Source organism: Colletotrichum abscissum (genome assembly GCF_030869225.1).
Source record: "Colletotrichum abscissum strain IMI 504890 chromosome Unknown Scaffold_6.1, whole genome shotgun sequence".
NCBI classification, from domain to species: Eukaryota; Fungi; Ascomycota; class Sordariomycetes; order Glomerellales; family Glomerellaceae; genus Colletotrichum; species Colletotrichum abscissum.
In genome coordinates, this window is record NW_026850503.1 from 1,075,365 (window position 1) to 1,088,163 (window position 12,799).

The 12,799-nt window shown below is 53.9% G+C and overlaps 4 protein-coding genes across 4 annotated transcripts; all 4 read right to left on the reverse strand.

Moving 5' to 3' along the window:
- Nucleotides 1-1,440: 1,440 nt before the first annotated feature.
- Nucleotides 1,441-2,864, reverse strand: CABS01_03345 (CDP-alcohol phosphatidyltransferase; the record flags this gene model as incomplete). The annotated part of the gene is made up of 3 exons (XM_060536721.1): nt 1,441-2,243; nt 2,321-2,463; nt 2,557-2,864. The coding sequence occupies 3 exons, from the start codon at nt 2,862-2,864 to the stop codon at nt 1,441-1,443; spliced, it is 1,254 nt and encodes a 417-aa protein (XP_060392640.1).
- A 1,320-nt stretch (nt 2,865-4,184) lies between these two features.
- CABS01_03346 (uncharacterized protein) lies at nt 4,185-7,306 on the reverse strand (the record flags this gene model as incomplete). Its single annotated transcript, XM_060536722.1, has 5 exons — nt 4,185-4,417; nt 4,471-5,289; nt 5,341-6,655; nt 6,715-7,025; nt 7,120-7,306. Coding segments are annotated over 5 exons (2,865 nt in total), but the record flags the coding sequence as incomplete, so codon positions are not given.
- Nucleotides 7,307-7,842: 536 nt separating this feature from the next.
- Nucleotides 7,843-9,633, reverse strand: CABS01_03347 (uncharacterized protein; the record flags this gene model as incomplete). Its single annotated transcript, XM_060536723.1, has 1 exon — nt 7,843-9,633. One exon carries the CDS (start codon nt 9,631-9,633, stop codon nt 7,843-7,845), a length of 1,791 nt encoding a protein of 596 aa, XP_060392642.1.
- A 933-nt stretch (nt 9,634-10,566) lies between these two features.
- On the reverse strand, nt 10,567-11,204 carry CABS01_03348 (uncharacterized protein; the record flags this gene model as incomplete). Its single annotated transcript, XM_060536724.1, has 2 exons — nt 10,567-10,780; nt 11,173-11,204. 2 exons carry the CDS (start codon nt 11,202-11,204, stop codon nt 10,567-10,569), a joined length of 246 nt encoding a protein of 81 aa, XP_060392643.1.
- Between the last annotated feature and the right edge of the window lie 1,595 nt (nt 11,205-12,799).

Consider the following 12,799-nt stretch of genomic DNA (forward strand, 5'->3'; position numbering starts at 1 on the left):
CTGGTCTGACTGAAATGCCGCCAATAGGATCTGACTACTCTGTATTACCCAGGCGAGGGTGATCACCTCTTCCATCCGGTCCTTTCTCGATCGATGATTCCATTGATACCGTTTCGCTCGCCCGAACCCCAATCTGTCGCATTTCCCGGGGTTCCGTCCTTTGTCGGGTCCTTTTTTCTCCCTTTGACCACCCTACTATAGGTACACGTATCTTGGCTACTTTACTTTTACATAGGTGGGTTCGTTGTTTTTACCTTACTCGTAAAGTCGCCGAAGATCCGAGGGCGTTGGGAAAATGCAACGAACCTACCTACCTTTGATGAGTTCAGAGAAGGTAAGCCGAGGCTCGAAGCTTCACCTGGACTTGCTTTGTCTCGACTCTGAGATGCCACAACACCTGACCTTGTAGTCCTATCAACAAGGGCAGGTATGATTAGTTGGTGGGAAAACCCATCTTTCTTCTTTCCGTCGGTTCGTGTGTATCTTCAACATTAGGATGGATTGGTACCCTCTTCATCTAAGCTTGCTTACAAAGATGTCATGAAATACGGGTTGTAGAGAAGACAGCGATCGCCACCCAAAACCGCGACAACAATGACAGCAAAGTCTCCGTATCGGGAACTGGTAGCCGAACGTTGAAGAAACGGGAGCCAAAAAGAAGACTTGAAATCCACACACCCCTCAACTCCTGGAAAAAGATGCCAGATAGGTAGGTGATGAAGAAACTAAAGAGGTGGAAAGGAAAAAAAACGACAAATCACAGCGCAGAAGAAACAATGATGATGCTGCGCCCAAAAAGAGGAAGCAAAACAGAAACGAACAAGATTATTCGCAAAACCACACAAACTTCCGTCACATCGTTACTTTTCCCTTGCCTGCCTGCCAGCCTGAACCAGCCCCGTCCATCCATCCATCCCAAGAACCAGTCCGATCCCCGGCAAAGAGGGAAAGAGAAACCGACAGACGGGGCCCTCTTCCGCCTGTCATCATCACCTGTCATATTCGCATATCGTTCCCCTCCTTACCCGTCCATCCCCGCCCGGTTCGTCAAAGTATCATTATAGTTGTCGTTTGGACGTTCCGAATCAAGTTTATGGTGCCGATGCTCGAAAGGAGAAAAAAAAAAGGAGAAGAGAGGCGAGGATAAAAACTTTGCGCAACACCGACCATGAAGGTTTACGTCTCTTGTCCTCCTCTTCTGTAAAAAGGTCGAGAAAAGATCCGAGCGTGACCTGAAAGGGACTGCAGCCTTTGCTGGTCCCGTTCGAAATCTTTAATCTTTCAATCTTAACCTTCAACTCTCCCGTCGGCTGCGAATTTGCAACCGGCTATCGGGTGGAGGGCTTGATTCCGTCCCGTCGGCTGGTCAGCTGGGTATCACACCGTGCGGTATGTCTTGCCGAGGCTAGCAACAAGACTGTAATCTCGGTGAACCGGCTTCTACTGCGACTTCTTGCCGGCCACCTGGGCGCTGCCGTTGCTCTCCTTGCCCTCGACCCACGGGTGCTTGATGGTCAGGCACCAGATGTCGAGGTAGTCGCAAATGGTGACAATAACATCCACCACGAAGCTGCCGTAGACACCGACAGCCATGCCGAGCATGGAGAACATAAAGGCGACCTGGTAAACGCCGTCGCCGAGGGCGCTGGGCCAGCCGAAGCCAAAGTTGCGCTGCAGGACGGGACCAAGCGCGTCACCGACGCCAAAGGCGAGCGGCAGGCCGAGGACGTTGGAGTAGGGGAAGTCGAGCTTGACGAGGTGGGCCGTGATCATCTGGCCGACAGAGTAGGCGTTCACGATGCCGGCGAACATGACGAACGGCACGAGATGGGCGTGCAGGATGGCCGGGTTGAGGAGCAGGTACGAGATGATGAGCACCCACATGCCGAAGAAGGGTAGGAGACCCAGCAGCGCGCCGCGGGAGCGGTCGCCGCGTGCGCGGCGGGCCTGGATGACGTTCCGCGCCGACTCGATGGTGTTGAGGACGAGGACGAAGGAGCCCTGGACCATGTACCACTGCGTAAAGGAGAGCTCGTAGAGGGCGGCGGGGACCCCCAGCTTCTCGGAGACGCCAAAGGTGCGGAGCATGGACTGCTGCCAGAAGGAGGCGCCGCCCATGTAACCGGTCAGGGCGTAGACGCCAACGAGGATGAGGACGCCCTCGACGGGGCCGTTGACGATGCCGAGGGTCAGGGTCTTTGTGTGGTACTCGTCCCAGGTCTGGACGTAGAAGGTGAGGAGGGCTGTGGGCGGTAAGAAATGATTGTGTTAGCCTCTTGCTTCCGGGCTTCACGGGCAGCAATATGAATAGAATACGTACAAGAGAAGAGGACGGCGACCGTCATCCAACCCTGGCCCATGTTTTGCGACGCGGCGAAGACGAGAACTTCGAGGGATGTGTTGAGCGCATCGACGCCGTGGTCAAAGAGCTCGCCGAGCGGTCCGGACTGGTGCGTTCGTCGACTATTTCGCCAAAATTTCCACATTAGCTTCCATTTATCTCCTCGAGAAATCCCAGATATGGGAAGATAATAATGAAGGAGAAGAGGGACTCACGCCTGCGATCCGTCCACGGCATCAAAAGTCTGGTATAGGAACAGGCCAACGGCCCACGAGTAGTACACCCAGCTAGGGCAGTCCTGGTCGAGCGTCGGGTTATACCAGAGCAGCGTCAGGACGTTTGCAATGACAAAGGTGAATCCCGTCAGCGTGATGAGGTTCGGCGCCATGCTCATGGGGAACATCTTGATCACGACATTCGTGTAAAAGGGCTTCAGGATGTACTTTGACGTCAGCGAGTGGTCGACGGCAGAGTACTTGTACTCCTTGAGCGCCGGGAGGCGTTCCTGGCGAACGTAGACCATCTTGGGCGAGCGTTGCTTTCGGGAACTATCTCGAGAGTTGTGATCGACGGAGCTGGTGCTTTTCGGCCCCTACGTGTGGTGTAGGTAGTTGGGGGAGAAGCTGTGCAAAGAGCCGCGGGGGGTTATTTGCAGTCGTGCGTTTCCTTTTGTTGTCAGAAAGCTCTTTTATTTATTTTTTCCCTCGTCCTGTTGTCTGGCGGATCGGACTCCACGCGAGTCCCGGGGAAGACAATCTAGAGCGCCGTAGGACCACTAAATGGGTCCGAAAAGGTATCCGTACGTCGGTCCAGTTTCTAAGCGGTGACGATGGCTTCAAACCGGGGTTGGTCGAGGGCTCGGTTTCGGCGGGGGGTGGTGAACAAGGTTTGTGCGGTGGGCAGGGCGGAAGGGGGGGAAAGCTTCAAAAGAGCATGTGGAGACTAGTGAAGTTGTAAAGACTTCGGTTCGCCAAGGTGAGTGTCAGAGTTGTCCCGAGACAAGCGACGAGATTTGTTCAATAAGACCTGACGAAGTTGCGTTGAGCAGAGCAGGTTGAGAAGCCCGAGAACTTGACATGTGGTAACAGCGGAAAGGTCGCGTGGCCGTCGTGTCGCGCCGAAAGGGCCAAGCTATTTTTTTTTTCTTCACTAAGGTACCCTTCCTTGGACAGCTCAGCTTGAGCGCACACGCAGAGAACTCCGTCACCGAACGTCATTTCTGTCCTGGCCCTCGAGCTCTAGCACATCCCAACATTCCCGCCCAGTCCTCATTGGGATTAGCCTTCCTGGCCCGTGCCACACGCGTCAAGCGCCCCCCCCCCCCCCAAAGTGTCAGTCGTCAAGCTCAATTTCAGCACCAACACCAGCTCCGCTTGACGTCGATCAACTGACATGCGCCGCGAGGCTTGACCTATTCTTATTTGACAAGCGTCTGGATGCTGACAAGGGTTGGGCGTGGAGCTGATAGTCAAATCTACCTTACCCATCTACAATTACCGGTACCCAAGGTGCCAAGGTAGCATCGTAGGCTTGCGCCGTGTATGATGATTGTGTGGGTGGCCCTCATACACATTCACTTTCCACTTCACACCTGAATCTACTAGTACTTCGTGATGCTTTTTCATGTCTTCATTCTAGTATACGCAAGCCGCCAGTCCTTTTACGCGCACGCTGATGCGCTCCAACTCCTGCTCGACACCCCCAAAGCTACTATGGTGGCGGCTGCTCGGTCGAGTACCTTGGGCTATAATCAAAGTTCTCGTATCTTTGTGCTGCCGTACGTACGTCTGTGCTTGGAATATCCGACCATGTATCGATCCCACAAAACTCCGAACTGTCTTCCTTAAGCAACCGATGCAACAACAAGCGACGCTACGCCCTCCTCCTCGCTGCGAACCGTGATCTTGGTCGTCACACCAGACTTGGACGAGTATGCCATCCGGATGTTAGCCACCACCCTGCCGCCGCCAACAGTCTTTCCGAGCAACTTGAGCGTATGTGTCGTTTGGTTGACGGGCACATCTGTACCCTCCAGGGGTTGCAACGACAACACCTTCGCCAATTCTTCCGTTGCCTCTGTATGTCATGGTTAGCTCTACTCATGACGGATCCACCCAGTAAGTACTCACCTGCTATGCTCTTCATACTGCTGAGCTGCAAAGTCTCCTCGGCCTCCTCACCGGCCGCACCCACCTGCTCCCAGATGTGATTGAAGTTGCTGGCGAATGTCGGAATGACATAGTCGCTGCCTGACAGGTCGAACTCGGCCACCTCGTACTCGTCGTCGTAGCCAGTGTCCTCTGGCTCGTTTGTTGTGGGATCAATCTCCTTGCTCGTGAACTTGAGCACGTTGGAGATGCTGCTAACGGGCATGGAGCCCTCGCCGTTGATCTTCTTGAAGGCCACGTACAGCTTACCGGGTTCATTTGTGGGAAGCTTGTCAGCCTGGATGATGAAAACCTCCTCAAGCTCCTCCTCTTCGGAAGGCGTCGCCACGATGGACACGTTTTCAAGAACGGTCGCATCCAGCGTGTTCTTAACTTCGTACTGGAATACAATGTGCTCCTTGAAAATGTGCTTGACGACAGTAACGACGTACTCCATCTCTGACTCGGTAAGCTCGACAACAGGCGACGACTTGAGCACGCTGCCAAACTCCTTCATCTCGGGGATCTGCATCAGCTCCTGGGCGTAACGCTGAGAAGCCGCAGTTGCAGATGCAGCAGCCTCCGCGCCACCTGCAGCGGCCTTTGTAGGGCCAACCTTGGGAGGCTTGAGAGACGGGGCAGTTGCCGTGAGCTTCTTCGTCCGGTCCTCCGCGTCTGCCTGCTCGCGAGTAACGACAGGGATCTGAGAGATGTCGAAGGGGCTGTCAAATGCGGACTTGTCCTCTGATGTGACATACATGACGAGCTGGTGCTCAAAGTACGGCAGAGAGAACATGCTGTCTGTAGAGGGGTCAATAAGGAAATCTACACAATCACCCGCATCAAACGTACCATTCTTGACAAACTTCTCAGAGATCTCATCCTCCTGGTGCATGAGTCTGAGGTTGAGCGCTGCACGATCTCTGACTTCATCGTCCACATCATCCAAACATCTGGTAAGGAGAACCTCAACACTGCGCTTGACTTCGGGATCCTTCTGGCCGACACCGAACTTGGCAAGAGCAGTGACAGCGGCGGCACGCACAATGGCGTTCTCCAGAACCACTCTGTTGTAAATGTAGCGGATGTACTTCGTAGGCTGAGAGGTCTTGGGTCCTTCGAGACCGAGAAGGTGAAGGATTCTAACCGCCAGCTTGGTGAACTCGCAGTCCTCGATGAACTCGCAAAGGTGGGCAAGCGCATCCTCCTTGGATTCCGGTACAAACTTGATCAAATCGAACATGCTCTCGACAACGGCGCGCTTGAACTCGTACCCACCCTCGTCACGGAGAATGCCACTCAAGAAAGCAAGCATACCGGCCTGCTTGCTAGGGAACTTCAAGCAGAGCGTGCGGATGGCCTCAACGATGGTAATCTTGAACTCGTCCGTGATCTCAGACATGAAACCAGAAATCTGCTTCATCAAGCGATCAACGCTAGCCTCGTTACCGGTCTTGAGCAATGTGGTAATGGCAAAGGTGGCGATGGATCGGTTGCTGTTGGAGATCAGGAGCTCGATGTCGGGGTTGCAGACGTTGACGGCGTTGGGCTTGAAGGAGGCGAAGTTGTGGAGGATTCGGAGAGCGGCGAATTTTGTGACGGCGCGGGGGGAGGTGAGGAAAAGCTGGAGAACGTGGACGGCCTGGGAGACCTCGGCGTCGGTGACATCTCGCATATCGCAGATAGCCTTGGCGGCCTCGAAGTTGACCATCTCGCTCTTGTGGCGCAACCAGCCATCCAGTAGCTGCATCATGGGCTTTCTGAGCGACGGGTCCTCCTCGGCCAGCTGGGCAGCCAGACGGACGAGCATGACGATCGCCGCAGAGCTCTTGACAGCACCAGCGGCACCGAACTGCTGCACCATCTTGACGAGCGCCATGCGGTCGTGCATGCGCATCGAGTATAGCAGACCAATGGCGTGGTACTGGGGCATAGTGGAGTTGTTGGCGGGCAATTGACCGCTCGACGAGGAGAAGCCCAGGGAGAAGCCGCTGGAGGACTTGGTGGAGGCCGCAGCTTCCTGCGTCTCGCTCTGCCAGCGGCGGACGACATCCTTGGCGATCGGGAGAAGGTGGTAGGAGGAAATGAGAGCCGCGGAAGATACAGAGGGGTTCTTGTCGACGATTGCCGTCTTCATCACACGCTCAATGGACTGAACTGTGGTCGCCTGGAAGCTAGTTAGCAGACTGCCCTCTCCCTTCCATGTAGCTTACAGCTTTGGCGTACATCGATAATGCGGCACAGGGCCCTGATGGCGTTGGGTCGGAAGATGGCATCGGTGCTGCCTCCTGTATCCTTCATGATGGTGCTGGTGACCATGATAATATCCTCGGCCGAGTGAGCCAGCTCCTTGATGACAAGGTGGACCATCTGTCGCAAGCTGGCATCTTTATTCTGGAACAGCTTCGAGATACCGAAGAAAAGGGTCGTCGCTTCGTTTGTGGGGAACTTCTCGCCCGTGTAGAGCAGAAGGGCAATCTTGGTAAGGAGGATTCGACATCTTCGCGGCTGGATTGGGGAGCTGTTGAATAGTCGTGCTGTTCACTCCCGTTTAGCCAGCTTGCTCGCCCAATGCTCGAAGGGGTTCCAGAGGGATGCAGAGGATCGATTGCAATTCCGTCAAAAACTCACCTTCTTGAAAAACCTGGGTCCTGTCCACCTTCACCAGGCCCAAATCCGCATCTTCATCTTTCTTGCCGTAGCTCATGTTGGGCAGCGGTTTTTGGCGGACTGCTTGAGGTCGGCGTCGGTGACTTCGAATGGGACAGTTGGCTGCTCCTGACGCCTGGTGGATAGCGTTGCGAACATGGGTGTGGGGTCCTTGCACGTGACATGGAGCCACACTTCACTTTCACGTCGTGTCTATCTTATCTGGCTTCAAGGGTGGTACCCAGCTCATTGGAACACCTCTCCCTGCCTACCCTACCTTGCTATGTAGGTAAGATATACAGTCGAACTATACATGATTCGTTGTCAAAGCCAAGTCATGATCTTCAGACTTTTCTTAATGCAATGTTGCAAAGCATTCAATGTCATCACCTTGGCATGTGGGATCAATCTGATGATACCTAAACTTTTTGATTACCTATCTGAGAGTAATAAAGTGGAAAAGACTGATGACCGCCTTTGCTGTCCTGTGTAATCGCCAGAATTCAATAAAACGCCCCCTTAACAGCTTGCTTCGTCCCCCCTACGCTATCTTTTGGGGGTACTGCTGCTCTGTCAAATGTCGTCCCAATCCCAAGGTCTTTCCCCAGGTAATCCACACAAAGGGGCCCAAACCAGGTCCCCATCCAAGCGACGGTGCTAACGAAGCAGAAGATGATTGACGAAAACCTCCACGAGATCTACTCATCACTGTCTATACACTGATCGGAGACCCTGAGCAGACCTGTCGACCATGCGTGGGTCTGGGTCTTCCCACTGATGGAATTGAGGGTGATCGTGAGCTCCCTCCTGGTGGTTCACCAGGGCAGAATAGGCCATGGTGAGAAAGGGTTCTGTCGCCTCCGAGACCGACATGTTGTTCAGCTGAGCGACCTTGATGGGCGGGTACTCAGTCTTCTCAGCCTTGGCCTTGGGTCGTCGGTCACCGATGACACCGACCTGGCGCTTGAAGTCACGGAATTCCTTTTCCTGGATAACAGCCATCATTGATTTGCCAAGCGCGCCTGTGCCCGCATGAAATAGCTGGCTGATTCTCTCGTTGCGTTTCTGGAGCGCATCATCCGTAATGGCCCACGTACCCTCCGTCCAGGGAGGCCGAGCGGTCTTGGGATAGTCGGCTTGCCAGTCATCACTAGAGACTATAGGCATGGCGGATGCAGCCTGAGCACGGCTTGTGGCTTCGTTCATGTTCTGTCCAAGCTTGATAAACTCTAGAACCTTCTCCATCTGTTGATCAGACACTTTTCGCGCCTCGTCGACGACGTCCTGGAAGCAGTCGTCTGTGTCGGGTGTAGAGCCGCAGAGAAGGGATTCGAGTGGGCTTTTAAGATGAATGGGTGTCTCTGCGCCCCGGGACCTCATGGGTTCGAGTGTCATGTGCTTTTGCGGACCCAAAGTCGTTTGACCCGACAAGAGTCCGTCGAGCGGCATCTCTTTCGGGCCATTGTTGAGGGCCTTCATCGTGGTCTCGAACGTTGATGTCCGATACTGTCGGTGACCCGGGGGGCCTGCAGTCAGGGGACGAGGAGCGCCTGGGCCAGTTGCAAGAGTAGACTTGTATGCTGCCTGTGGGGGATCTCTCTGGATAGTGGCTGCTGGGAAAAGACCAGGGGGCGGGCCTGTGCAGTTGATGTGCCCGGAGTTGTCAGGGCCATGGCTTGATGTATCGGCTTTCATCTTGAGAATGTCGTTCGGATCCGTCTTGGCAGAATGGAATAGAGCAGGAGAATGTGAGCCGTCATTTCCCACATCGAAACCCTCAAAGGTCTGGGCTCCGTAAGACGGAGTGGCTGTGCGGCTGATGTTGCCAGCAGATGGAGCCGGCGTTGCACCCGGCCGAGAACGAAGAAGGGCCCTCTGAGCTCTCTTCTGGTTCGGATTGGGGTATGATGCCAAGTTGTGGAGAGACTTGACAGTCAGGCCTCGAAGAGGATTCTCGCCAGAGCTCTCATCGTCTTCATTGTCAGTCGAGTTGGCATCGACATGCTTCTTCACGACAGGTGTGGGCATGGCAGCAGCAGCTGGTGAGGCTTGATTCCTATCCATGCTGTAAGATGGCATGAGAGAGGAAGACGAAATGCTTGGGACGTCCAATTCATTCGGAGACTCAAGGCTGTAGTCGGTGAGAGGGCTGACGGCGCGGTCGTAGTTCTGCTGAAGAGGCGAGTACTTGGGAATCTGAGGTGGGCGAGGACTGGTGGGTGTAGTGACGAGATTCTGGGACTTGAGAGGCAAGCCGGCAAGAACTGACTTGGGAAAGAGAGACAGCTCAGAAGCAGCGGCTCCCTGGGCAGGCCACTTGAGAGTGCGGCCGCGACGAACGGGAGGCTGGAGCTGCTGGGCGGTACTGGGGTTGTAGATGGTACCGGCAGTCGTGTAGGTTTGTCTAGGAACATCCTGCTGGAAGGTGCTGACAGATTGCTGGATATAGGTAGTAGTGCCCCCCGCCGCCGACGAGGAAGAAGATAGATGATCCATGTTGAGATTCAGAGGCATCGCCAATACTTGGAAGCATCCAACAAAATTCGGAAATCCTGATATGGATAAGCGTTGGCCAAAGACGAATTTCTTTTGTGTTGATCCAGTTCGGAGAGTATTTCTCAGACGGTGAGCATCCAAAGGAGTGCTGTGCTGCTGCTGTTGTTGTTGCCGTGGCGGATGAAGGAACGACTGATGATGAGACTGAGGAAGGAATCAAGAAAAGAATGGTGCCAATTGCTTTGGACGTAAAAGCTTCAGGTCATCTCGTCTGGAAGTAGAGATGGGAGGTGAAGCTGTCACGAAGCGGCTGTTGACGAAAATTGCAAGTTGAGGAGGGGTGATGGATGGGTTGAAAAATAGATGGAGGGAGGGCGAAAGGAAGAGTTGATGAAGTCAAGGGGAGGGGCCGAGGGCCGACGCTTTGCAAGGCAGGGTATCAATGTGCGTAGAGGGGACGGAAGGTGAGGTCGCGGTCTGAAGGTCGGATGGAAGGCGCGCTGGCGCGCCCGTAGGTGGTTTGGCAGACAGGGAAGGAATGAGGTGTGAGGTGGGTGGAAGGTGCAGGCAGCCTTGCAGGTGAGTTGAAGGTGAAGTAGGAAGGCAGGAGCCTCGTCGAGGCAGCCCAACCCAAGGCGGCCTTTCTTCCTTCGACCTTAAGAAGAAAAAAATGCGCAGATGGCCAGATAAGACAAATATGGTAGAGGGGACTGGGAAGCAAGGCAGGAGTCGAGTAAGAATCTTCAGATCAGTGCCTGCATCTCAGCCTTGCTCTCGTCGGTCTCTTGCAGCAGAGTAACGCAAAAAGTTCAACGCTCAAGAAGACAATACCAGCAAGGTTACAACGCAGCCCGGTGGAAAAGTCAAAGTTCTAAACGCCAACACTCTGCGCAGTCGATGCGGAATATCTCGAAGATGAAAGCATACCACTGCCTAGTAAGAAGCCTGTATGCGAGCCCGTAGTATATCTGCCATCCTCTGTAACAGTTCTGTGGAAACCCCTTTACCGAAGCCACTCAGTCTGATTTTGAAGTTGGTAGAACCATTCGGAACGACAAGATTCTCCTCGAGGGCAGGAAGAACGACCGGCGGAGAGTCAAACACCCACAAGTGATATCGACACAGTTCCCCTTCGGTAGCCGTCGTTCTGTTGGATGGGTGTTCGGGACTGTCGCATGGGATTGTGGCAAAGCAGACAATGTAATGATTATGCTTCTCGAGGTTCATTCTGTCGACGAGGTGCTTGGGAGAACGCACAATACCAGTGGCATACATGCTGTCGTCGGATCTCGGAATACGGGATAAAGACGGATCAAAGATCAGAGTGAATGGGAATGTTCCGACGAAAGAGCGGTTGGGACGAAAAGTGATCTGATTCAAGGTCGGCTTTGATTCATCTACAATACAAGGTAAGCGAGCTCCTCGTCTTATATCTAATGAACCTTTGTAGTAGGCTGGCCCAAGGTAGATGTCCTCCCCCCCCCTCTCTTACCTGATGGCTCGCAGCCTGTGACCAATTACCAGGGAGAACAAACTCACGCTCCTGATTTTCTCACCGGAAAACTCAGCATATCAAAATCCACCTTCTCCATCCACCACCGCCAACGGCCAAAACCGCTGGCGCCCTACAATAGTTCAACGCTCCAACAAAACACACAAAAGGTCCGCATATGCAACAGCCACATATCCACAACGATCAAAGGTTTTTAGGCGCAGATATGTCGGGTTACACGATCCCCGAGCGCCCCCTTTTCCCTCTACCACACCTTTCCTTCGTTCCCCGGCCCAATGAACAAGCAGGATTATCTCTCACCATTCCCTCTATGAGCAGAACGGAGAAAAAGCCTCTCCTCTCTCTCGAGTATGAACGATCATCAACCAATCATCTCGAAAAGTACGCAACAGGACACCCACGCCAGGCCAGCGAAATGTCAAAAGACCAGAGACCTCGAAACGTTGAATCAGAAGGGCCTCCAAAGTCAAAGTTCGCCGCATTTGGCTATTGCTCCCCTTAGCTGCCGTGCTCGACCGGCCAATCCCACGGGAGGGCTTCCATGTCCGGCTAAGGAGTCGAGAAATAAGGTTGGTGGTGGCTTGTTCCCTCTTCCCCAGAGGATCTCGTGTCACTGATTTAGGGCTTCAACTTTACCCCCTTGACAGGTGATAGGCTACCTCAGGCCGTACCTTGACATCCGGGGCAACCCATCTTCAAGCTTGGACTTGCCCACATCTCGCATCCTGCGTCACGAGACTAAGCCCAAGCAAGCAGAATCGAAGCCATCCAGCAAAGTGTCCGAAGGGTAGATAGCAAGGAGGCGTTCGTCCGGCCCCCGCCTCCCCGCCTCCCCGCGCCCCCCCTTTCTGTCGTACCGTACCGTTTAACCAAAGAGGTAAGAAGGACTCAGAACAATGTCGGGCCGTAGACAGCCATCCAAGCTGGAAGGCTGTTTCAGCCTAGAACATCTTCGATCTCGGAGGCGCTTCTTACGTCTTAACCTCCCATACCTCCAGCCTAAACTCTATCGCAGCCGCCTTCGTCCGTAAGATGGCCTGATGTTGCAGATCTCGAGGGGACACCTAGTAGCCCTATCCGCTGTTAGCCCGCATGACAAAGTCCATTGTTGGTCCGGGCTAGACACTAAACTGAGTCGGCCCGTACGTACGTCGCTCGTTGCCTTGATCAGCAAAGAACTGCCAAGACTTTGCCAGGTGAGTAAGGTAGCTGAATGTCAGCTCGTCCAAGACGTTCCGGATGACTAGACCGGTTGTGCGCTCAGGTCCGAGAGCCTCCAACTACCATGGCGCATCTTCGTAACTGCAATTCGTGTTAGTGACAGGATGAGTAGCCGCAAAACGTTGACTAGAGCACATGCAAGTATAGGTCACTGTATATGGCATAGCGCCAACGAAGTAGTGTAATCTCTCGTATTCTCTCTGCCACCACCCTTCACTATGATACTAAGGTCTCGCACGCATTCTCAGCGAACGACGTATGTCAGGCACCAACCGCGGCGAGACCCAGCTTCCCTCGATTCCTAGCTTCCTCGTCACATGCAAGATAGCTGAAGGGCGGGCTCAAAGAGCCAAGCCGACGATCCTGAAACCATTTGTTTTTAATCATATCCACACACGCCACCATGAAACCGCTCATCAAAAAAAAAAGGTC